The following is a 26,342-nucleotide window of genomic DNA, read 5'->3' on the forward strand; positions in this document are numbered from 1 at the left end:
TTCTTTCCCTTTTGAAAATCTTCCTCTCATTCAATAAGGGAGTCTCAGACATAGTCTTCTGGTGGTTTATTAATGCCACAAACAAAGCATACTTTATTTTTATTTGACTTGGCCAACTAAAATATTCTATACAAGGCAAACACTTCACCATGGAATATTTAAGTGAAAAATAAATAAGTCTTTCCCATTCTACATAGATCTCCAACTGCCACATACAAATAAAAGACATACTTATAAATTAAATAAGTTAAAATAGTCACAGGAGACTTTGTGAGATCCAGTAGAGATCATCTATTTGCTCCATAATTTTGTTCTAGACCCTGACCTTTAAACTATAGAAGATATTGGATAGTCCATTGGGACTAGCCCCTTATTGAAAAAAAAGCACTTCATGTTTAACTTTGGATCCAGTTCATGTTTGGGTACGAGGATCAGGTGTTTAGTGTCTAGTACAGTAGTTGAATAGCAGAGACCAGCAGGGTGAAAGCCCAGAAGTCCAGGCCTCATACCCACCCTCATGTTTCTTGAGGTTCACCTGGACATACAGAAACAGGAAATTCAGAGAGCAAAAAGCAAGGCTTGGCTACAGTAGTCAGAACTATCCCTTGAATCTGAGATCTGGAATGGTTAAACTCTTCTTTGTACCAAGATGTGGCAATTTACAACATGGTGTTAGGCTAAATTTTTACCATAGAATGTCTGCTTTTATTAATAGGTTGGATTAATTTAAACCTCTTACTTAGAAAACAAGCCTTCTAGGGGCAGAGTTTAGGCTGCAAATGACAAGTATAGAAGGCCTATGTCCCTAATCCCCGCCACAGGCAGGCACTGCTCATGGTCACTGGAATCTTCTAGCTCAGATTCCAGATCCACCTGGCACTCTGGGCACCTCTACCAATTCGTGAGCTTTAGTGTTTGAGATGCAAATGCTTTACTAACCCCTAGTCCTTCTCTATGTTTTGAATGATTTCATGTAGAGGAACAGATAGAACACAGGTATTAGATCCTGACACCTATATAAGTTAAGTGACTTCTTTGAATTGGTGGCTGCATATGAAATGGCCCAAGCCACCCAACTCAGAGTTGTTAGGAAGATTAGGATAATTTAGGTAAAGTGCTCAGTATCATGCCTGGCACATAGTAGGCATTTGATAAATGATAAATATTGTTAACATTATTACTATATGTTAATTTTAGGGCTACTGATGTTGAAAATGGAATTGATGATGTTTCCACTGACAGAAGGAAAGCATAATATTATAGGTAGAACCATATGGAATGGAATTCAGTTGTTTTTGATCTACCAAAATGGCAATTTCTTCTGGTTCATTCTAATGTATAATGATGTATTTCTTTTAAATCGCTTACTCACTCCAACATTATGGGATTCTTTGATTTGAAGGTTTCCGTCAGAGAGATCCCCATCATTTAAAATCTTTCTCCAGTCAGTTGCTAAAGTAATAACAGCAGGAGTCCTCTGGAGAGAAACTGAGGACCTGGTGACCAGTCCTGCTGCCTAGTCTTTATTCAAATAACCTCTGGAGACCTCGATCTCCCCATCTGTAAACTAGGAATAATTTTACTAACTTCAACAGGGCCTTTGTGCTGGTAAGAAGAGATAATGGATGAGAAAGCACTTTAAAAAGTTAAAATCATTGTTTCAATGCCCGGTATTATTAATTTCGCTGGATTATACTACTTTAGAAAACATTAACATTTAATTTTTAATGTTTTTCTATAGAAACAGAGAATCCATGCAATCATGCCAAATGGTCATGAGAACTGATTTTGATGACGGTGTCAAGTAGATATTAGAATGATTAGATAAATACATAGTGCTTTGTCCTTAAAAATTGTCAAAGTGAAAGAAACATGAAATAATAATAGTAAGAACCATGAGCTTTACAAATGCCTCAAAACTCCAGCTTTTGCATTCACACCAGAAATTACACATTTTGGAAAAACTCACAAGAAGACTGAAGAATCACTTTCTTCTTTCTTGGAGGTCTTTGAAGTGGGCCGATTTTGCCTAAAGACAGGGGTATCAACTTTATACCGTCCAAAGCAATTTCTACACCATGGCTTTCAAAAGTCTAAGAAGGAGCAGTTTTATCTTGCCTTCAAAGGATGTTTCTTTCCTGTGCCCTAAGCCATGGTGATCAGCTAGTGAGAGAGGAGGATGAAGTCTGGACCAGTCAGGAGCAGAGATGAGCGCGGCTCGGTACCAGTCCTTAATCCTTTGTCCTCTGAACCTTGGCCTGTGCGAGGCCCCTGGGAAGGGTCACTTCTAGTCGGCCTCGAAGGCGCTGTTGGTGGCTCCCACGTACTCAGACTTCTTCTTGTGTCTGGTCCACATTTTCCGGAGGATGCTGGGGACACCGCAGGAAGTGCTGCCTGTCAGTGGCAGGGAAGCCTCTGCCCCCTGGGGGAGGGTTGGGTACTCTTCTGTCTTCTTGAGATGTCTGGATCTAAAGAAGATCGAGGGAGTGGCTAGGGAGGGTTGGGTGGAAAGGGTCATCACCTCACAGAGCCAGACTGAATTTTGGCCCTTGAGAAGAGCGGCCAGAGCTTTTATTTCCTCCCCTGCTCCTTCACCCATGACCAGGGGCCACTGCAGAGCTTGGGGGCATGGTGGGGACCTACATAGGAGCATTCCCTATGAGTATGCCCTAGGAGCCTTACCATGGGTAAGGGGAGGAGATGACCCTGGGCACACTGGTTCACAAGATCTTACATCCTGCTCCTGTCTCCCTCCTCTGGGTCTGGCCTTGCCCCCATCTCTATTTCCCCACCCTGCCCACATCCACAGGAGTGCTCCTGCTAGAAAGGGCACCTGCTCCAAACACCAGCCATTGAAAGAGCAGGAGCCCTGGGGTTGAATCCTGTTCTCTGCTTACTGGGTGAGTCGGGCATGTGACTTAGCCTTTACCAGCCTGTTTCCTCTTGTGCAAAATGGGGATGATTTCATCTAATTCCTGGGGCTTTTGTGAAGATGAAATGAGATTATTATAAAACATTCACACCTATAATCCCAGTGCTTGGGAGGCTGAGAAAGGAGGAGGATAGCAGGTTCAAGATCAGCCTCAGCAACTTAGCAAGATTCTCAACAACCTAGCAAGAGCCCGTTTCAGAACAAAAAGTAAAAAGGGTTAGAAGTATAGCTTGGAGGTAGAATGCCCCTGGGTTTAATTCCCAGTAACCCAGTAAAACACACACACACACACACACACACACACACACACACACACACACACGAGTATTTGGCATATCGTGAACCCTCAATAAATGTTCACTTTTCTTTTCAGGCACTCCCTTTAAAGGGAACAATTATCTTACTTTTCAACACCCAGGGTCCAGGAGCAAACTGAAACGAGAGTAACTCAGCTTAGAGAGAGGGAGTCACTGAAAATCCCTTGCAATGCAGCTATGTAGACCCAAAAGATGGCCTCCATCAAAGCACAGTGAGGATGTTGCTGGTCTATGTCATCTATTGCCAGTTAGAACAATTTGCTATTAGAATGCTGGAATGTAGCACCAGCTAGATGGCCCTGTCTGCTGCCTGCCTGCTTTCCTTCCTTCCTTTCTTCCTTCCTTCCCTCCCTCCCTCTTTCCCTCCCTTTCCCAAATACATTGGATACACATGACTTTTTATTTCCTGTGTATTTTTAAGGAGCTGAGGACATGGAGGGCAGAGGACATGAGGACATGGAGGACCTTCACCCTCCGGGAGCCACCTGATCATGGCCTGCAGTGTGGAGGGCAGGGCCGGGCACTGCTAGCCTGTGCCCACCTTCTGACTTGCTGTCTCAGACACTGAGGGTGAGGGTGCACCCCTGTTTCCCTGGCTGCTAGCTCTGGATTGGCCTTAACAGGTGCACTGAGATTACAGTTTGGTTTGAAACCTCTGCTTTTTACACATTTCTTTACTGTGGGCAAGAGCCCCTGAATGAATTTCTGAGACACTTTTGATACCATGGAGCAAACAGGAGGTTCTAAATATGGCACACAATTACCTTCATCTACTTAACCAAAACCCCTCCCAATGACACTTTCTCAAGCCTGAAAAGTAGCATCAATGAGGTGGAAAATGACAAATGCTCCAGCTCAGTCCCAGGGAAACAGCAAATGTGCTACCTGGCCGTGACCTTCTTTAGAAGGTAGTTTATAGCTGACATGGGTTCCCCTTTAGCACCCCGAGTCTGAAGACCGGGTGACCTGTTGCTGTTCTGTGGCAGGAGGGTGGGGGTGGGGGTATGCTGCCGGCATCAAGGCAGGAGGCGAGGACTTACCCTCTCCCCAGAGCAGCTCTCTTCTCTGAGCCTGCGGCTGCTGCCTCCACTACAGCTGGAGCTTTCACGGAGATCCGGGCCACTGGAGGAATCTGCATTATGAGGAAGGGAGAGATGCGTGTGCGTCCCACTCTGGAGGCCTGTGGGGGCAGGGCCCCACCCCAGGGTCTGATTCAGCAGAGCCCTGGGGGCCTGAGCATCCACACTGTTAACAAGGAGGCGGAGCTGCTGGTCCTGGGATCCCACTTTGAGAACCACTGGTCTAGAGACACTTGAGAAGAGACCACTCGTTCTTACATGAGAAGCAACATCCTCCAACCTCCATCACCTGTGTCAATGGCCACGTCCCGCGGATTGCTGCTTTGAACAGGATGCCTCCGCCAGTGCCAGCCTCTCCAAGTGTGCTGTAGCCTTTAAGAGAGTCTCCTCAGACCTCCTTTTGTGTGATCAAACCTCTACATTCCTCACACCACACCTGGACTCTGGAACCACCAGGACATCCCACGGCAGGGCAGACTGAGGCCAGCTACACAGCCTGCTCTTCCAGACCTACCTTAGCTGGGCCTTCTGTCATTCCCCAGGTGGCCCCGTGGACCACTTCCAGCTCCAGGAGGGATGGGCCTGCATCCCCCAGTGCTCTGAAGCTCTTCCTTTGCCTCGGGATCGAGGCCTCATCTCTGCCTGCCCTGCCAGGCCACTTCCCCAGGAAGCTTTCCCTAAGCCTGGTGGCCCAAGTTGATCTTTCTCTGTCTCCATGTCCCCAGATACGGAGTCTCTACATGACACATATGGCATTCTGCCTTTTTATGATTCCCTACTTGTTTCATATGTTTGTCCAATCTCTTGGTCCCTAGAAAGACTGTGGTGAGTGGCAGAGGCCGGGACATGAGCCTTCTGCAGCAGGTGGTGAGTACTCAAGGAGCATGCCCTGAATTGAAAATTAACTGATGGCCTAGCCAGGACGAAGTCCAGAGGTTGCTCATCAATGGACACAGGTCATGTTTTGTTCTTCCAGCCCAAGCCCGGTCAAAGGCTCCAAGTCACCACATTCCTGAAATCACTTGAAAATTCCAGGTCAAGGGCGCTGTTGTTCACTGTCTCTGCCTCTCGAGCTGGCCAGGGCAGTGGGCAGGGTTACTGTGCCACCTTGTGGTCTCTAGCACTCCCTGCCCTTGGTGCCAATGGCCACGTGAACACACTCCTGGTGCTGTATAGATGTGGAAGAAATGCCCTGGTCCCCACTCCTTTCCCATTTCTTTAGTCCCACCCCATTCAATGCATATCAGTGTTAAATCAGATTTAACTGTGTGGGCTCCAGACTGTTCTCCTGCCCTCAGCTAATGAGCCTCTGATGAGCTGAAGGAAAAGGCAGCCTCTTTCTCCCCTTCATTATTATCACCTCCCCTCTGTAACCACATCCCCATCCTACGCGACACCCACCCAACCCCTCCGGTCTCCTGCAGCAGCCTCTCTCAAAGCACAGCCCCAGTGCCCAGCCTAGGGGTGGGGCAGGTAATCGGAGGCTGTGAGCCGCTCTCTCCCCTTTAACCTTGGTCTTTCTCTTTAATCTTGGTCTTTCAGCCAAGGGCAGCTGTTGGAGCTGGCACAGGTTGATAACCTTCCCTGGGTCAACCGCCCAGCCATCCCATTTCCCCTGAGTATAAGGTTGGGGGCAGCCTCCCTGTCTACAGCTCACCCCTCCCCACCCTTTGTGTGCCTTTCCTAGGGTACTGATGACTTGAAGAAGATCCCTGGATTAGGTCTCCTGCCTGGACCGGGGCGACGCCACTGCATTTCTGTCCAGTTTGTTCTGGCTGGGCAGCCACTGGGGTCTGCTCTAGTGCGCACATCATGCTGTCTGTACATCTTGATAGTGGACACTGAAAGGGCCGACCTTGCCTCTAACCACCGCTGACCCTGCTAAGCGGGAGCCTGACATTGAAGCCTAGGAGGCGACATAGTAGCAGAAGAGGTAGGCCTGGACATGTGTCACCCAGGGTCCCTTTGAGGAGGGGCAAGCTGCCCCATTGCCGGAGGGTGGGCAGAGGGCAGGAAGCAGAGGGCTCTCAGCTCTCATGTACTCTGGCTGCAGAGGCCACCCCGCCCGAGGGCAGCCCCATGCTGTGAAGGAGGGCGGAGGCTCTGCTCAGATCCATCTGGATGGGCAACACTTGCCCAGTGCTGCCCACCAGAAGGTGCTGGGTCTGCATCATGGCTCAGCTGCTCCCTCCACTCAAGCCTGCCACCCTGTTCCTGTTAATAGTGCCAATCCTCAATATTCATCTTGTACCCCAAATCCCAGAGTCTATAGCGAATGCCCCCCACCCCTGCCAGGCATCTCTGTTCTGAGATGACTCGAACTCATATACTGAAGTCCCAACCCTACTGTGATGGTCCTGGGAGGTGATCAGGTTTAGTCAGCAAGATAGAGTCTTTGTGATGGAATTAGTGCCCTCCTAAGAACAAAAATAGATGTCAGACATCTGTCTCTCCACACATGCATAGAGGAAAGGCTGTGTGAACACACAGCAAGAAGGCAGCCATATGCAAGCCAGGAAGGGAGCCCTCAACAGACACCAGATCTGCTGACTCCTTGGTCTTGGACTTCCTGGCCTCCAGAACTGTGGGAAAATACTCAGTCCTCCAGGCTATGGGATTTTGTGATAGCAGTCTGAGCCAAGACACTAGCGTTTTGTGTTTTCATAGCTCGAGAACCCTGCATCTGTTCCCCAGGCAGGGCCTGTGCTAGAAACCAGTCCTTACCCCATGAATGAGATGCCTGCTGGCTTGCAGCTTTCCTTTGCTTAAGAGCTGAATTTCTGGTAAAAAAGAGAGAAGCGGCCCATGATGTGCCACAAGCACAAAAGTGATAGCTTTTAAGAGCAAAGAATCTCAGTTGTACCTGTTGCAATCCCCAGGCCTGGGGCAAAGGGCACCATGGTCTCTCTGGCACAGGAGGAACAGACATGGTGAGAAGTTTAAAGCCCAACAGATACAACTAACAAGACTTATTCTACTTACCAGCGACTTTCCGCATGCTCGGCTCCCACACAGATTTGAAGCTTTGGGTTCAGAAATCCCCACTGCAGAGTTGAACAGAGGAGATATCATTCAGTGGTCCTCCAAGTTCTGCCTCCCCCCAGTTCTGCTTCAATTATCTTACGAGCCAGTGAATCACAGAAGGGACTTTCTCAAGGCCTTTGTACCAAGTAGCAAAACCAGGCAGTAAGTCCAGGCAACAGTGCCTGCCAAGTAGGGCTGCCTGCACCTGCCACGCTTCAGGCAGGTTGGATGTGAGGTCTCCACACCATCAATGCGCCAATGTAGGTACATCAGTTGGGACAAATGTACCACGTCGGTGGGGGATGTTGAAAGTGGGGGAGGCTGTGCATGTGTGGGAGTGGGGAACATATGGGAAATCTGTGCACCTTCAGCTCAATTTTGCTGTGAACCTAAGACTGCTCTGAAAAACAAAACCAATTAAAAAAATCACACACGTGAAAGCAGTTAGCATTACATCTGCGTGCAGTAGGTGCTCAGAGGATGTGACCTCAGTTCTTCTTCCTGAAGCCTCAGATCACAAGAGTTAAAGAGGTCGTCAGGTCTTTATAGCTGGAATCACTAATGTATCACGTAGCTCCCAGACACCCCACTGTGAATGAGCATCTATCTGCAGTGGGAAGCGTCACCCATAAAGTGGAAGGATCAGAAGTGATCGGATCAGAATCCTAGGACACTGGCTACATAAGATGCCTGTGTAGAGAGTCTTCTTTATCATGCTTTCATCCCTGATACCCAAACACTATGAGTATTTCTACACTGAAGGCTGCAGCTTCTAGGATCCAGGTGTTGAGTAGAGGAAGCAGCAGAAGATAGAGGAAAGCTGGTTCGCAACACAGGACTCTCTTGGGCCAGATGTTCCAGGCCAGCCCCACTTTGTTACGCTATAGCATGTAGAAATAAAACACCCTCTCTCCCTGCGGAAAACATGCCTTAAAACGAATAAGAATGAAGAGCTACAAAATGACTGTTAAAGAGAATTTTGTAGGAGGCCATTGATTTGGACCAAACACTGGCACTGAGCCCAAAAGACCAAACCAATCTGGAGTTTAATCATAGTAGCTGAGCTTCAGCTGGTTGCTCGAGGCCCAGTAACCAGTTAACCAATTGGCTCTCAACAATTAACTAGGTAAGCTGTAACCAGTTGGCTAGTTGACTGACTAGACTGTGGCAAATTATGTTGTTTTCTATGTTTTGCTTCTGCTTTTTTGTAAATGTTGTCTGGTTATGTTGTTGCTTGGAGTTCCCAGAACTCTCAACTCATGAATTATTTTTGTTTTATTTTGCTCAGATAAACTCTGCTAAATTCTGTGTGTGTGGTGCTGGGGGTCAAAACCAGAACCTTATACATGCTAGGAACACTATCACTGAGCTCCAACTCTGCCATATTTAATTTGTCTAAGGGGTTTTTCTTTTGATATGCCCATTGAACTATGATGAATGGTGTCTGACATAAGTAATAACACCTCATTATTTTTTGTTTTTGTGTGCCAGGCACTGTGCTAAGCATAAATCACATAAATACAGCGGGCCCATCATATCTATACATTCTGCATCTATGGGTTCAACCAAATGAAGATTAAAAATATGGTTTTGAGCTGGGCGTGGTGGCACCTGTTTGTAATCCCAGCATTTGGGAGGCTGAGACAAGAGGATTGCAGTTCCCAGGCAGCCTCAGCTCCTTAGTGAGGCTCTCTACAACTCAATGAGACCCTGTTTCAAAATAAAGAATAAAAAATAGGGTTGGAGGTGTAGCTCAGAGATAGAATGCCCTGGGGTTCCAACCTTGATACCTCAAAAAATATGGTTTTGAAACTGCAGGCTGGGGTGAAGCTTAGTGGTAGAGGGTCTAAGCATGGATGAGGCCCTGGATTCAATTCTCAGTAGCGTGTGCGCATGCACGCGCGCGCACACACACACACACACACACACACACACACACACGTGCATACACATATACAAAAAAAGGAAATATAAAAGAAAGAAAATGAGAAAAGAAAAGAAAAAAGAAAAACAGTTGCATTTGGGGGTTGTGGGTACAGAGTGGTAGAGTGCTTACCTAGCACGTGCACGAAGGCTCTAGTACCAGAAACAACAACAACAACAAAAACTGCATTTATCCTGACCACGTATGAACTTTTTCTTGTCATTATTCCTTAAACAACATAGTAATAACAACTACTTATATAGCATATGTGTTGCATTAGATATATAAGTATCCAGAGATGACCTAAAGTATATGAGAAGATACGCACGTACAACACCATTTCCTGTAAGGAACTTGACCATTGGTGCATACTGGCATAAAGGGGGTCCTTGGACTAATACCCTGTGGATTCCAAGGACAGAGTATCTCATTTACTATTTACCAGGACACTAAGAGGTAATTGTGTATCATGATAGTCCACACTGTCTAGTTGAGGAAACAGGCTTTAGGGATCTGTAACAAGTATTATGAAGTCAGGTAAGAATGAATTGGGGAGTGAAAGCGTCCTCTCTGGTGGTCTTGCAGACCTGGAGAAGCTTGGTCAAGGGCCCTGTAACCTGGCCTGGGAGGTGGCATTTTCCAGGTGTGGAGGCGCAGGGAAGGAAACTGTGTCAGTGAGCTCTAGGGAAGCGGATACAATGGAGTGGCTGCAGAATTACCCTGCAGCTCAGTCTATCTACCTGCCAGAAGGGTGGGGACGGGACTGTCTCTGGAGACGGCCCTGGAGAGGTCGACATGGTCCAAGGCCAGCTGGGAGGGAGGGAACACACTGTTTAAAGCAAAGGGATGACAGGGGCAGATTTCTGCCTTAGGAGGCTCCCACTCGAGGTAAGTACAGAGAGGGCGAGATGAGAAACACCTCAGAGCTGATGCTGTCTGTGTTCAGTGTGTAAATGGACGGGGCAGGGTAGGAAGGTGCTGGGGTCCTTCTGAACCTACACTTGCTGGAATGATGGATCGTGGCTTCCTTTGAGACAGGAACTTTCAACTTTTTGGAACAAGTTGGTTCTGAGATGCTGAGACATCTTATTCAAGAAGTCCTGCAGGCAGCCTACTTCCCTACGTCCAGGAAGTGGGGCTGCCTCCTCTCCAGGAGCCTGAAGCCTCACAGTGAGTTTCCAGGCAGGTTTCTGCCTCCAGAATCCTCAAGATTCCCAAGATTCCTCAAAGCATCTCCCCCACGTGAAATGGCCACAGCATCCTGAAACCTTCTCCTATGGTTCAGGAAAAAAGAAAAAGAAAAAAAAAAAAAAAAAAAAAAAAAAGCAGGTCCCCAGATCTGAGGTCCTTGGAGATACACAGCTACACAACTTTCTGGCAAGAGGGAGTAGGACTCAATACCATGGGCTGGTGCTTAGTCTTTCCTTGGAGAGTGCCAGGCTCTGGCTTCTGCTCAGAAATTCTCCCTCCTCCACACTCCCTGGAACCTATCAGACTGGGGATCTGAAGGAATTGAATCAATGCCCAGCTCAATCCTTAAAAAAAAAAAAAAAAAAAAAAAAAAAAACTGACTAGAGAAGCCCCAATGTCATGTACTGAACAGATTCTCTCAATTTCATAAGTCACTGCTCTTGTCTTTTCAAATAAAAGACTGACTCGGGCCATCCAAGCTCTCACAAACCACCTAGAAAGGTGCAAAAGTGACCCTAAAACTAGACCGTTGTAAAGACAGTATTCCCTGGGGGAAGAGGCACTTGCTAGGGAACCCCAGACCCGAGATTTCACCGCGGCTCTGTGGCTAACAGGCAGTGTGCCTTTGGGTAGATCAAACAATTCCCATGGTTCTGGTTTCCTCTTCTGTTAATCGGCAGAGAGGTGGTTGCAGTAGCTCAGAGAGTCTTTACGTCCAGTGTGCATATAAATAAATCTTTAGGCGCGGGATGGTGGTGGCGGCGCATGCCAAAACAGATGAATGTGTTCTAACCTGGAGTTTCTGGCTCCATAAAATTTGCATTTCCAACAAATTTTAAGCTGCTGCAGCTCCTATTACCCTACTTTGAGAACCCGTGTACTAGATCGTCTCTAAATCTTAGCTACTCAATCTTTTGTCCCCGGAGCAGCATCCTCAGCAGCATCTGGAGCTTGTTAGAAACATGTAATCTTGGGGCCCTCTTTGTCCTCCTAAATTAGGGTCAGCATAAAACCCAAGACGCCCAGGTGATTCTTTTGCACCCTAAATTTTGAGAAGCATGGCTCCAAACTCACTTTGATTTGGTAGCAAATAGAAATATCCTGCATCTTTTTCTCTTTCCACACGCATGCACCCACCCACTCACCTATACATAGACACAGAGAGAAGTCTTATCTCCTCTTAATTTGCAAGGCAGATTGTGGTTTTCCTAATGCTTTCGCTCTTCGTTTACATGTATGTCATCACTTAGCTAGAGAATATAAGCTTGGTTTGTATGGTTTTATACACAGGGTTACAAGAGCTGGGGAAGGTACTGAGTGACCAAGGATACCTTAGAGTCTAGTCTGGCACCTAAGAAAGGGGAGAATGGAAACAAAATGGCAGGGAAAAATAAAAGGGGAGGTGGGTGGGGAGAGAAGACGGACGAAGGAACATAGCAAAGGAGTCTTATTTCAGTTCTTATAAAATACTAGTGTTAATGCCCGAAAGCTTTGAGAAGGACATGCTGAACTTTCTATTGTATATTTTTGGAGTTAAAATATGCATAGCTTTAGGTTGTGGGCATAGCAGCAATAACCCAAGCCAGAAATTAAAGGCAAAAACACTATCATGGACTTCAGTGGGTGAGAGGCAGAGCCCTATTTCACTGCTTGAGGTAGAAGCCAACAGATTTTTCCCTAAATTATTTTTATAGTTTAAGTCAGAAGTTGTAAGTTGGTGTGGTGGTGGTGGTGGTGGTGATGGTGGCGGTGATGGTGGTGGTGGTGGTGGTGGTGGTGGTGTGTGTGTGTGTGTGTGAGAGAGAGAGAGAGAGAAAGAGAGAGAGAGAGAAAGGGAGAGAGAGAGGGAGAGAGAGAGAAAGGGAGGGAGGGAGGGAGGGAGGGAGGGAGGGGGAGGGAGGGAGAGAGAGAGAAAGAGAGAGAGAAAGGGAGAGAGAGGGAGAGAGAGAAAGGGAGGGAGGAAAGGAGGGAGGGGGAGGGAGGGAGGGAGGGAGAGAGAGAGAGAGAGAGAGAGAGAGAGAGAGAGAGAGAGAGAGAGAGAGAGAGAATGAATAGTTGGGGATGGAACTCAGCTTTTCAAAGGCTCTGCTACTCAGCCACATCCCCAGCCCAACGATGGGGAGATTTGAAGATGGTAACACGGTAGGAAGCCTGTGTTACACACTTGTGCCCTGGTAAGCAAATAATCTGAGTTTCCTTCACTTCTCCGTCATGGTCATGGTTTTCTGTCCCCAGAACATAATGATTTACATCTTCTCTTCAATGCAGCACTGCTGTGCGGAGCGAGATGGCAGACTGCATCTTCACCATTACGCACATGGAAGGGCATCCACATCTGCCCTGAGCGCTGGGGCTTTCCTGTGGAATCATATTGATTTGGGAGAAGCAGGTGTGGCTCACCTGGACCCCGCTAACCTGGCGTGACTGAGGCTGCCAGAGAGGACCACAGGGTCCTCTGAAAAACACAAGACAGAACCAGACATCGGCGCGGCTGCGCTTTTAGTGTTTAACTGTAGTGGGGGTCACTGGCCCAGGGAGGCCGGGGACACTGGGAGAAACTCACCGGGTCTGGCGGGGATTTTGGTGGAATGCGCCCCAGGAGGCCGCACAGCCTGGCGGCCAAACCTGCGACCATCGCCTGCGTCCCTGCGGTCGCCGCGGTGTGGCAGCAGCTCCAGGGGCCGAGGTGTGTACAGGTCCGACTCTATCACCACCTGCCGGGAGGAGGAAGGACAGTCAGCTTATTCCTTCTTGGGAACCCCAGATAACCGTGTCCACACCTGGTGGTCCGCAGAGGTACCGTGTGTCCACAAGGAATTTCTGTAGATATCCTTACTCCACTGAACCTAGGAGCCACGAGAAAACTTGAGTATATAGAAAGCTGGATGGAGCCGGATGTGATGGCACAGGGCTGTAATCCCAGTACTTGGGATGCTGAGACAGAGGATTGCAGGTTCAAGGCCAGCCTCAGCAATTTAGCAAGACCCTGTCTCAAAATAAAAAATAAAATGGGGCTGGGGGTATAGATGGGAAGTAGAATGCCTGAGGGTTCAATCTCCAGCATGTGCATACACACAGGGGAATGAGAGGGGGAATGAATGGATGAATGAATAATCTGGGTAGAAATGTTTTTTTTTTTTTTTTAATTTGACTTCAGACTGTCAAATAGCACATGGCATAAGAAAAGACTCTAAAGGGTTCCACAGCAGCAGTCCCTTCAGAATAAAAAGCCTGGGCCATTGGGCGGGTCAGCTGCTCCATGGCCTGGAATGTTTCCCTAATAGGACAGGCTATTTGAAGTCAAGATGGTCCTGGAAATCGAAGTATTATGATCTTTGTAGCTAAGCTGGCAATGTCTTTGTTCATGCAGAGGACAGTCTTTGGGAATCTCTGGTGGAGAGAAGACCTAGAGAGAGGATTTAAGGGCCAGATGATTCTCAGATGTTTAAAAGAAAACAATAAACAGAAACTGTTGGCAAAATGGATCCAGGGTAATGCAATAAATTTCCACCGGGCAAAACAGAACAGAGAACTGCATGCTGAGGTATTTTCATCATGATCACCTTCAGAGTGATTATTTTTAGAATCCCTCTTGCTTTGTGTCCACCAAAATGGGCCTTAAAGATTATAATAAAAATACAGTCAGCGCTCCATTTCCCTGGGTTCTTTATCCTCAGATTTATGGGAAAAAAATCTTTTTTCAGTACTAGGGTGGATCCCAGGGGCATTCTACCTTCCAGCTACACCTCCGGTTCAATTTTTAATTCTTTACTTTGAAACCGGGTCTCACTGAGTTGCAAAGGGCCTCACTAAGTAGCCGAGGCTGTCTGCGAACCGCTATCCTCCAGTCTCAGCCTCCCAAATGCTGGGATTACAATCATGTGCCACCACGCCTGGCTTTATGGAAAATATTTGAAAAAAATGATATCTGGCCAGGTGTGGTGGCACATTCCTGTAATTCCAGCTACTTGGGGGGTTAAGACAGTAAATTGCAAGTTCAAGGTCAGCCTGGGCAATTTAGCAAGACCCTGTCTCAAAATACAAAACTAAAAGGGCTGGGGGTATAGCTCAGTGATAGAGCCCCTGGATTCAATCTCCAGTATGGGGGAGGGGATTCTATCTGTATTGAGCATGTGCAAGCTTTTTTCTTATTATTCCCTAAACTGTACCATATAGCAATTATTGCATAGCAATTTATTGCTTCAGGTAATATAAATAATCTAGAGATTATTTAAAGTATACAGGAGAAGGTTGAGGTGTTATATGCAAATAGTACACATTTTATATAAGGGACTTGAACCCCGTGAAGTTTGGTGTGTGTGTGTGTGTGTGTGTGTGTGTGTGTGTGTGTGTGTCTGTGGTAGCAGGGGTTGTGGGCAGAACCAATCTCCTGAGGGTACTGAGAAACAAATATACTTAAGTCAGTGAAGTCATTTTCATGTAAAAAGCTGACACAAATAACAGCAGACATTTTATCTGGATATGGGGAGTCATGAAGGGAATCTTAGCAATCTGGGCTGGGCTCCTGCATAGTTACCCACAGGCAGGACACTGGAGTCATTCATTCCTAGCGTCCTGACTCTTGGAAGCTCATCAGAACCTCCAGTATTCTACAGCACTCAGCTCTGCTGAGGTTTGCATTTACAGTTGGCTTGCTCCTTCTCTCCCCACCGTCCTGCAAGGCCACGTTTTCCCACCACGTCCTGGGCTGAGCAGTGCAGCTGGAGTGAGCCAGGGAGCCTCACCCCACACAGCCTGGTTGCCAGATCCCCTCCCATTGCCCACATCTCACAATTCTGCTGCTTTTGGGGGATAATGAAGCAAATGAATGGGTTCTTAAAAAATATAATGATGGGGCAGTATTTTAATTTAATAGGGGAAAATTAGATCTTTTTTTTGGCTTTGATGCTCCATCCCCTTTTTTATTCTTTTATGTTTTTATTGATGCATTATAGTCTCACATCATAAGACTCTTTAATAAATATTATTGGAATAAATATCAGACCTTTGGAGAAAATAGATCTCTGTTCATTTCTGGAAATGAACACCAGCCGGATCCAACTTGTATGTTAAACAACAAAATACACTAGAACATAACATAGCTCAAAATAGCATTTATTGCATATCATGGGGAATTACCTCTAAATTTATAAAATTTTTTACCTGATTTCAAACCCCAATTCTGATGTTTCAGAGTTCTGTGGAAAGGCGACATTTGTGCAACCTCACTGACCCAAGGCAGAGGGAAACCTGCCCTTAGTACAAAGAGACACAAATGTTCTTTTTCAGGAACTCGAGGCATTCCTGAAAGAGACGCCATCCTGGCAGCCCCTTCCCTGTGCCATCACGTGGGAATGGGAGAGAAGAGAGCTATGAGCTGCTCATCCAGCAGTGGCTGGATAAAAGAAGCTTCCTGGGGGTTCAGGGAGGCCGGCTAGTTCCCAGTCACACATCACACATTAGGGTATCTTCTGCCCTGTGAATGCCCAAGAACAGTCTCCTGGCAGCGTGGCTTAGGCCTGGTCTATGGGACACAGACTGGGCTCACTGCTGGTGGTCTAAAATGAACTGGGCTGAAAGCAGGAGTGAGAGAGAGAGAGAGAGAGAGAGAGAGAGAGAGAGAGAGAGAGAGAGAGAGAGAGAGAGAGAGAGAGATCTCCTAGGGATTGAACCCAGGGGTAGGGGCATTGTACCTCTGAGCTACATCCCTAGTCCCTTTTAATTTTTTGTTTTGAAACAGGGTCTTGCTAGATTCAGAGTCTTGCGATGCTCCTGAGGCTGCCCTCAAACTTTCAATCCTCCTGTCTCAGCCTCCCAAGTACTGGGAATACAGGTGTGCACCACCATGCTTGGCTTCTCAGCTGAGAGCCGGCAGTTAGCGCCCCCAATGGGGGGATAAGACTGGAAGGCTGGATGTCAGTAGGATGTCAGTGGGGTGGGAGAAGAAGAGACAGGGGGTTAATGCTGGAAATTTTCTTTCCTAGGTTATCAAACTGCCATTAAAGAGGAGAAATGTACCAGAGCCACAAGCATTACTAAAATAAACTGATGCTCCTGTGGGTCTCAGAGAGGCCGGAGTTAGGAAGAGCAAAATTGCAGGCCAAGGGGCAAGCCCCAGGCTTCTATCCTCGGACATCTTGAATCTGTACTTGTGTTTAATGGCCAGCATGGAGGGCTGTTGTAGAGTGAGAAAGACAGTCAAGACGTAGGAGATGGAGAATCATCATGAGAGGCCACAGGGATCCTTAGTACTGTTCTAGTCCAACCCTCTGATTTTATACAGAGGGAAGCTGAGGCCAAGCGCAACTGTATCTTACTCAAGGTCACGGGAATATAAGGGATAGAGCCAGTGTGAACTATGGTTCCTGGGCCTCTTGAGTGATGCGCTTTGTAAAACCTGCAGAAGTACCTACATCCAGATAAGAATCGTCAAGTGCATTTTGAAAAACCAGAGGACCAACACACAAATCTCTGCCTCCCCCGCAATCTGGAGAGCTGGGGACAGTGTAACATTTGCAATCTCATTTCTTTACCTCTCCCGATGACAGCCAGTCTGCTAATTTGTGAAGGGGCTCTGAATCATGGAAGTGGCTACATTATGAAAGCCATAACCGATCTGATCCTTCCCCTCAGCTTATGCCCTGGAGCTACTCCTGTGACATCTTTGGGCTGATGAATCAAAAAGAAAAGGGAAGAAAGAAAGAAAAGAAGAAGAAAGGAATCACAGAAGAGACTGGAGGTGTGTGGCTGTGGCCTGGATTTGGAAGCAAATGCAATTCAGGAGGAGGGAGGAAGGAAGGCACCCCCGGCATCCAGGAAGGAAGCTGACATTCGCTCACCTGGTAGCCTGAGGGGTGAGAGGAGATACAAATAAGGATTTTGGGCCAAAGAAAGTTGTAAATGTTGGCTGGTATAGTTGCAAAGTCAGATGGATTTTTCTAGGCAGATAACCAGTCACAGTCGCTCCCAGACCAGCAAGTAAGAGAAGACTTTCTGTCTTCTCTTGAGTCCTTTCTGGACTCAAAGGAGGCCAAAAGCCGGAGACCAGAGTGTCTTTGGGATTCACTTTCTCTTAAAAGGTGAAGGTGGAGGTGGACCGGAGACCTGTCCTCTAATTTGTGGTTGGGGCTGGGTTTTACACTTAGCATATTATCAGAAAGTAAAGCATAACTACAGTTTAGTATATGGGAAATTTCACTAAAAACAAAACAAAACAAAAAAAAACCCACCAGTGTTCATTGAGTTCTCAGTATGTGTGAGACTAAATGCTTCACATGAGTATAGCCTGGAGTTGAAAGCCTCTGTGTTCCAACCCAGTACCATGAATTAAATAATTTGCTCCTTCCCCTGGGTCTTGGATCTGGGCTCTTGTTATTCCCATTGTAATGCCATGGAAGTTGAGTCCCAGAGTGGCTCGGCGATTGGTCAGTGTTGCATAACCACACATTGATGGAACTGGGATTTCAGCCCAAGTGATTAGACTCACAATTGACAGAGCCAATCACTCTGTTCTATAGTCTCAAGATTTTTATATCTTTGTAATGCTTGAAATTTTATAATGGGCACATGCTGCATTTGGAATTGAAAGTGTTATGAATATATATAGAAAACCTATGTCATTCCCAGGACACTTACAAAAAAATTTTTTTCAAGTGGAGAATAGGGTCTTAAAAATCAAGACACTTAATAAACCAAATGGTATTCTACGTAAAATTATGATAGAAATAAAAACTATAGTATAGCTGAGGAAATAACTATAGTTTCCCTTTAAAAATAAAGCACAAAGATATTGACAAAGATATATTGACACAAATAAATATGTATATACAATGAGAAATGCATAGCGTTATTAGGTTCTAAAGATGTGTCAACTAACTTCAAAGTACTGCACGTGCATATTAAAGTACTAAAACATATAATAAAAAAGGAAGCCAGTGTTGGCGAGGTTGGAGGTAGATGAAAAGCACTGCTGGGGCCTGAAGGTTGTTCAGAACTTCTGGAAAATGTGACAACTCTAAGCAGAAACCACTTTAAAATTTCACTAATGTGCTGGGCATAGTGGTGCACGCTTATAATCCCAGCGCTTGGGAGGCGGAGACAGGAGGATCACACTGGTTCAAAGCCAGCCTCTGCACTTAGTGAGGCTCTCAACAACTTAGTGAAACCCTGTCTCCAAATAAAATATAAAAAATAGGTCTGTGAGTATGGCCTGGAGGTAGAAAGATTCTGGGTTCCACCCCCAATACCACCAAAAAAAAAAAAAAAAAAAAAAGAAAAAGAAAAAAAATTCACTAATATTCTTTACAGCTAGCAGAGTGTCTTTCATATCGTAAGAATGCAAATATTTGATGAAAGAATGGGTAAAACTGTTCTTATCCTTTTACCTGTTAATTCTACTTTGGGCAATATATGCCAAGGAATTAATTTAAAAATATTTTTTGTAAATAAGTTCATATAAGTGCTATCCTCAATAGCAAAAAACGGAACATTATACATGCCACAATAGGAGAACACCTAGGTTAGGGAAGCTTCATCCATACCAAAGACTCTGTTTAAACCAGAAAGCACGCCGGGCGTGGTGGCGCACGCTTGTAATCCCCGCGCTTGGGAGGCTGAGACAGGAGGATCGCACAGGTTCGAAGCCAGCCTCAGCTACTTAGTGAGGCTCTCAGCAACTTAGCGAGACTCTGTTTCCAAATAAAATATAAAAAAGGTCTGGGAGTATAGCCTGGAGGTAGAAAGCCTCTGGGTTCCACCCCTAGTACCACCAAAACAAAAACAAAAACAAAAACAAAAACAAAAACCCCAGAAAGCACTATATATCAATGTCCGGTTCCTGGGGAAAGTGGCAGAAGAGGGGTCTTCTTCAGGGCTGTTTGGTGTTTGGTTGACATTTGTCCGTCGTTTGGGTTAAGGGAGGGTGGAGTGCAGCAACAACCACGTGGGCATAAAGATCCCCCCTTGTTGTGGGGAGCAGGGAGAAGCAAAGAAGCCAGCATTGCCTTTGCAGCGAAAGCCAAGGGGGATTGAAACTAAAGTTTCCTTACATTCTTGGTCAGGAGGTGTTGAGAGCTTTTGACTCTTCTCCTGGCTGGACTGGACACTGCAAGGGGAGATAAAGAAAGGGTTTTAGAGAATGCACAGGAGCCTGACACAGCTACAGTAAACACTGAGAAGGTTGGGATCTGGAACAGGGCAGGGGCATATAGGAGGGAATAAGGAAATGAAGCAGGAAATGGGTTCCGTTCATTTTAAGATGTTACTCAGCTTGACTACATTAACGTTCAGCACAGCATCATTCACAATATCTAAAAGTTGGAAACAATAGAAATTTCCATGAACCCATCAATGGATAGATACATTGTAGCATATCTATACAATGGAATATTATTCCGCCTTGAAAAGGAATGAAATTCTGACATGCTACACATGGATGAATCTTGAAAACTCTATGCTAGGTGAAATAAATGAGGCTATAAGGGCAAATATATTGTTTTTTTTTATCTCACTTACATGACATACCTAGAGACTTGGATTCACAGAGATGGAAAATAGAATTGTAGCTTACCTGGGGCTGGGGAGAACAGGACATTATTGTATAGTGGTTATAGAGTTTCACTTTAGCCTAATCAAAAACTCCTGGAGATGGATGGTGGCAATGGTTATACAGACTGTGAATGTATATGATGCCACGGAACCATACACTTAAAAATGATAAAATGGTAAATTCTGTGTTACATACATTTTACCGCAGTTAAAAAAAAACAGTTTAATGAAATCAATTAACCATAAAATATTTTACATTATTCTACTGAGAAAGAGTGTGTGGATTTTATTGCAGATGGAGACACCCAAGCACCTATTTTTCACATTGCTGCCACTGGAGCTGAATTCTCACAAAGCCCTTTCTATCGCATATCGGATGAGTGGCGGGCCCTTGCTATCTCCTGCAGAGCCGCCCTGGCCCGGCAGCCGCCAGGGCAGAGCGCGGGCTCCTAGCCAAGGCTCTAGCCTCAGAACTTGGCCACTTGCCAGTTGTGTGCCGGGCAAGTTACTCACCCCCCCGGAAGGTCACTTTCCGCAGGTTTAAGACAGGAAATCGTAAGGACGGAATGATGATGGCGCCTAACTCGAGGGACGAGTCAAAGATAGGTGAGCCAGCGTTCATAAGACCCCCGCCCACACCTGGCCCCCAGTAAGTCCCCATCAGCTAGTGGTAGATATTAGGAGTTTTCTCTTTCTACACAGGATGAAAGGACCAACGAAGTCTGGAGATTATAGGATTATGTTAGGATTGCTCTTTCGGATGCATTCTTCATTTCCTCCTGATCTTCCTTGACCTCCTCCCCACTCCCTCCTCACTGTTACTATCCCCAAAGGAATTGCACGCGCACTTGTGTGTGTGTGTGTGTTACTGGGGACTGAACCCAGGGACATTCTACCTCTGAACTACAGTCGTCCCAGCTCTATTTTATTTTGAAAGAGTCTTGCTAGGTTTGTGAGTCTCAGTACTTGCTGAGGTTGTCCTTGAACCTGTGATCCTCCTGTCTCAGCCTCCCAAGTACTAGAATTACAGGCATGTGCCACCACCCCTGACAAAATAATTGTTTTTAATGCTTTGGTACCATTTATCCCAGAAATAGACCTGCTCTGGTATATCTCAGGAAACAACTTCTGATATAAATTCTTGGTAAAACCACAACTTTTATCTTTCGTAATTACTGTGAATTGTGTTTCAAAAAATTGTTTCCTTCCTTAAAGGGCCTCTTTCTCTCTCTAGAAAATAAGATTACACAGGTGTGTGTCCTTTTGCCCTTAAAAGACTTAAGAAAGCCAGGTGTGGTGGCACACGCTTGTAATCCCATATTTGGGAGGCTGAGCGCAGAGGATCGCGGTTCGTGCACAGCCTCAGCCACTTAGGGAGGCTCTCCGCAACTTAGTGGGACCCAGTTTCAAAATAAAGAATAATAATAAAAAAATATGGCTGGGGGTGTAGCTTGGAGGTCTAACGCCCCTGGGTTCCAGACCCACACACACACAAAAAAGACCTAAGAAGCACCCTAAGAGGTGCTGTTGCCATATTTTTGAGGTGTGAAGATGGCTCCATTTTAAAGAGGCATATATGAGGCACAGCCCAACAAGTGTGTGCTGGAGAGAGTGGCGGGCATGAAAAACAGTAGCTAGATAAGGCTGGCAGTGTGCTCTGCGGGCTGATGGCCTCTGTGTCTCTTCCACCTTTGCAGAGCTCGAGGGGTGAGTTCTCCTCATTAACTCTGCCATATTGACGTGGATCCTGGGGAGTGCAGGGTGCTCCATTAATGGTAGGACAAACCCACACTCTTAACCACTAGGCTACACTGCCCAGACCGCGGAGCTCACGTTCCACAAGCTGGGTGACTGCACCTCGATACTCAGGGCTGACGCGTGGCCCGAGGAAAGGCCCATCTGGGACTTTGTTAGGTAAAATCAAGCCAACGCCTGCCTGCCTGCCTTTCTTCTTTTCTTCCCTCTATTTCCCTCCCTCCCTTTCTTCATTTGTACTAGGGATTAAACCCAGGGGCATTCTACCTCTGAGATCTGCCTTTTCTTTTTAAATTTTGAAACAAGGACTTGCTAAGTTTTTGAGGCTGGCCTCAAACCTGTGATCCTCCTGGCTCAGCCTCCCAAGTATCCAAGTACTGGGATTACAGACACGTGCCAGGGCATATGGGGTGGGATGAAGGGTCAGCAATCTCTGGGCAGTGACCCAAGACCCGCTGGCACTTGCTTCCCTCACCTAGAGTCCTCTGCTGGGAATGTTTGAGCAGCTGAGTGAAGCAGAGCAGGAAGGCGGAAGTGCTGGACTCTGTTTATGACCCAACAGAAAACAGCAAATGCTTCTTTTCTAGAGAACAACTTCCTGAGCTGTGGAAGGTCGTGAGTACTGATGAACACTTGGCTTAATCCTGGGAAGAAGCCACGAATGAAAATGGCGAGGAGGGAATACAGGTTTAAATATTTATCTTTGAACATACTAATTGCTCCATGTAGAGGCCAAAAATAGAAATCACTTTGGACGTGATGTATTCAGTGGTGTTGACTGCATGCTAGCTACTGTTCTACATGCTTCATATACCAACTCACTTATTTCCCATAATAGTCTGGGTGATAAATTCTGTTGTTCCCTTTTACAGAAGTGCAAACTCTGGCCCAGAAAGTGAAGTCGCTTGTTCAAGGTCCCACAGCACAGAAGTGGCCAGCAGGTTCTTAAGCATCTTGTCATTGGCCTTTTGCTCCCTTTAAATGTTTTCTTGCTGGGCACGGTGGCAGATACCTGGGATCCCGGTACTTGGGAGGCTGAGACAGGAGGATCACAGGTTTGTGGCCAGCCTCAGCAACTTAGCAAAGCCACCTGCAGCTTAGTGAGACCTTGTTTCAAAATAAAACATGAAATAGGCCCTGGCTCAGTCCTCAGTTCTTTCCACCCACCCCCCAACACACACACACATTTTTTTATTACAGAAAAAAGACATTTTAAACATTATCATCTTTGCTTCCAATTGGTATTCTCCTCATATAAAATAAATAGAAAAATAGAAGTAAAGTTTAGGTTCTCTTTCTACTTCTCTCTAACTCTACTTTCTCCTTCCCCGGGATCACTGAGGTTACTAATTTTTCCTGCATCTTTCTGTTCTATGTTTATATACTATTCTCCAAATTTGTATTCATAAACAGTAGATAGCGTTATTTTGTATTTCCAATTTTATAGAAATGCTATCATACATATATAATTTCTCGGCTTGCTTTTTAATTTATCTTTTTTCATTCAACATCCATGTATGGGGCTTGGTAGTATGGTTCAGTGGTAGAGTGTCTAGCATGCTTGATCCCCAACACTACAATAAAATAAAATAAAATAAAATAAAACACAATAAAAAGGTCCATCTCTGTCCACCCACACAGCTCTGTCTCCTTGCTGTTGACCACTGTGGAGTATTTCATGGTATGATGACACCATTCCTCTCTTCATGGATACTTCGGTTATTCTCTGATTTTTTTCCCCCTTAGGATCAAAGCCACGGTGAACACCCACAGGTGAAAGGCCCCCATGGGCTATTTACCAAAAAACAGAATGGCTGGCTAAGAAGTGTCTGTTTTGACTTTCAGAATCTCCAGAGAGAATTTCAAGTCCTACATGCGGGCAGACTCCCAGCTCTTTCTCCTCTCTCTCTTTGGCAGTAGATGTCTGACGCTTAACTGACTTTTGGTGGGCTGCATCTTTGTGGCCAGGCTGGGTCTTGACCTTCCCCCCTGCACATGGCCCTGTCGGGCTGACCTGGGAGGGAGGGAGGGAGAAGGGGACCGGTCCACTGTGGACTCACAACACCAGCAAATGCCCAGCCCACTTCATTCAAGCCTGACAACGAGACAGGGCTAAGTGGAGCCTCTCCCGGGAAAACAGGGACTGCAGAGCCACAACAGGGGTGAGGAAATTCCTCAACTGGGGATGCTCTGGGTCAGCTCAGCCTTACACAAAGCCCTGGGATTTAGCACTGATCACGAGGCCACAGGACTCAGGGAGTCAGGCAGTTTGGCAGTTTGGTGGTACAAGGTCCAGGTGGGGTCCGGCAGGGGGCTGGGATTCCGTGGGGGCCAGTCTGGGGCAGGAGACTGTTTATCTGCGTGGTAGGACTTGGGGCTACTGTGTGAGTATTTCTCCCCACATTTTATGGCACAGTCAGAAATCCTAGTTTTGAACCTGCTGGTTCTCTTTTGAGAAGCCCCTTGCTCACTGGAGAAAATGAAAGACTCTCTCTCCTCATCTGGGAATTTTGTTGCCTTCAACAATGACTCGCTGTCACTTCTATTCAGCCTGTGGGTTGTCAGGGTTGAATGAAGAGACACATTTTTCCTCCTGCTAGACTGCTTCCCAAGGACTGATGTTTATCCTGTGCCTCCTTCCCAGACAAAAAAATTTAAAAAGGAAAAAAAATTAAATACCATCCAAACAGAGGACCTATCAGACCTCAGGGACCCGAGGGCGCGCGCCACAAGCGCACGTGACTGTCCTCCCCCTGCGCACCAGATGCCCGTGAAGCCACCGTCAAAGGCAACGACACTCACCTTTGGACGGAATCACGGTGGTGAAAACTTCTATGTTTTCATCGCTGCAGCTGTAAATCTGATGCATGGTCGCAGCTGCGTCTCTCGCCGGCTCCGGGAACCCTAGTCTCCAGCCTTCCTGATCCGTTCTGGCTTCTGGATCATTGTGCAGGTCCACAAAAGACGGGCTGGGGCTGTGAGCTCATCTCATTCCACAGTCTTCGCAGCAACATTTTCTAATCCCATCTGTCCTTTTTTTTTTTTTTTTCCTAAATGAATCCTATTATTGCAAACCTTCGATGAGCGTGGAGGCTCCCGTCTCCTCCCAGCAAGGAGGTACTTAACGTGTTTCTTTGGCCGTGTCTGCAGCAGGGAATTTGGAAGTCTTTTGTGAAGTGCCGGGGAAGTGAAATCGCCTACTCCTTGAACACCAGGGTTGGCTGGAGAATGTTTCCACCAGAAAGGAAACGTGAATTTTGATACCAATAATTCATCTTCTGATTTCAGAAATGAAGAGCTTTCTTTTCTTTTTTTTTCCTTCCCCCTGTAGGAGAACTAGATATCTAGTTGTCATGTGCTAACTTGGCTTCCTTCGAAGTTTCTATTTTGAACAAAAGGACTGTTTCTCCTGAAAATTTTTGCCTCGTGCCATAACATGACAAGGCTGACATTTCTGGTCATGTGTGGAGCATCTCTTTTACAATCTTTCAGGTGCTTAGAGGGACAGGTGTCAGGCGGCAGACCAATGTGAGGAGCCCAATCACAGAAAGTTTACATTACTATTATCCTATACATCTTAACATATTTACCATCTTATATATCCTGTGTTATATACTATCCTATGCATGTTATATGTTTCCCCTATACATTCCCTTTCTCTCTCTCTCTCTCTCTCTCTCTCTATATATATATATATATATATATATATATACCCACACACACACACATATATATATATATATATATGTATACAAGATAAGGTTATGATTGAAGTAAATATATCATGCCAAACCCACTACCTTTTGTTACACCATTATAGCTTTACTGCATAATAATACTGATGTCAACATAATAATATTCATAATGATGTGTGTCTGGCCTTTATAAAACACTTGCTATAAGCTTAGATAGCTTGATGTATAATCTCATTTTAATACTTAAAACTACCCAATGAGACTATTATTTTTTGCCATGTTATAGGGGAGGAAATTGAGTCATAAAGAGATTGAGAAACTTTGCTGAGATTAAAAGAGCTAGTTTACCCAGTTTGGGTGGTATGCAGGTAGTCCCAGCTACTCAGGAGGTTGAAGCAGGAGGATTACAAATTTGAGGCCTGTCTGGCTAACTTAATGAGACCCTTTCTTAAAATAAAAAATTAAAATGTTTGTGGATAGAACTCAGCAGTAGAGCACCTCTGGATTTAATTCCAACTACTGTCCTCATCCCAGTAAAAAAGCTTACATTGCGTGACTCCAAAGTGAACACACTTAACCTCTAAATTAGACTGTTCTACAAAGCCATACTTTCACTTTTAATTTAGATGGACCTCGTTCATAATATCTTAGCTGTGGAGTTAACATCATTAATATTTCTAGAGTAGAGAAATTCAGGGCATTTACTGATCAGGTAGGTATCAACATTTCCCTTCTTTCTTGGACAGTTGTACCCAGCTACAGAAGATGGCTCTGGTCTGGACTGGTCCCCCTGGCCACATGTGATTGGACCAGAGTGGACATCTAACTCAAACTGCTGCCTTCTGGAAACTGAAACTGGGTTTTGGTCTGGGGCCAGAG

The 26,342-nt window shown here is 45.9% G+C and overlaps 1 protein-coding gene across 1 annotated transcript; it reads right to left on the reverse strand.

Moving 5' to 3' along the window:
* Positions 1-2,287: 2,287 nt before the first annotated feature.
* On the reverse strand, positions 2,288-24,637 carry VXN (vexin; the record flags this gene model as incomplete). The annotated part of the gene is made up of 6 exons (XM_080694656.1): positions 2,288-2,468; positions 4,290-4,381; positions 7,311-7,372; positions 13,031-13,181; positions 19,515-19,570; positions 24,571-24,637. The coding sequence occupies 6 exons, from the start codon at positions 24,635-24,637 to the stop codon at positions 2,288-2,290; spliced, it is 609 nt and encodes a 202-aa protein (XP_080550782.1).
* Positions 24,638-26,342: the final 1,705 nt, after the last annotated feature.

The sequence above is a fragment of the Muscardinus avellanarius genome (genome assembly GCF_963383645.1).
Source record: "Muscardinus avellanarius genome assembly, chromosome: 4".
Classification (NCBI taxonomy): Eukaryota; Metazoa; Chordata; class Mammalia; order Rodentia; family Gliridae; genus Muscardinus; species Muscardinus avellanarius.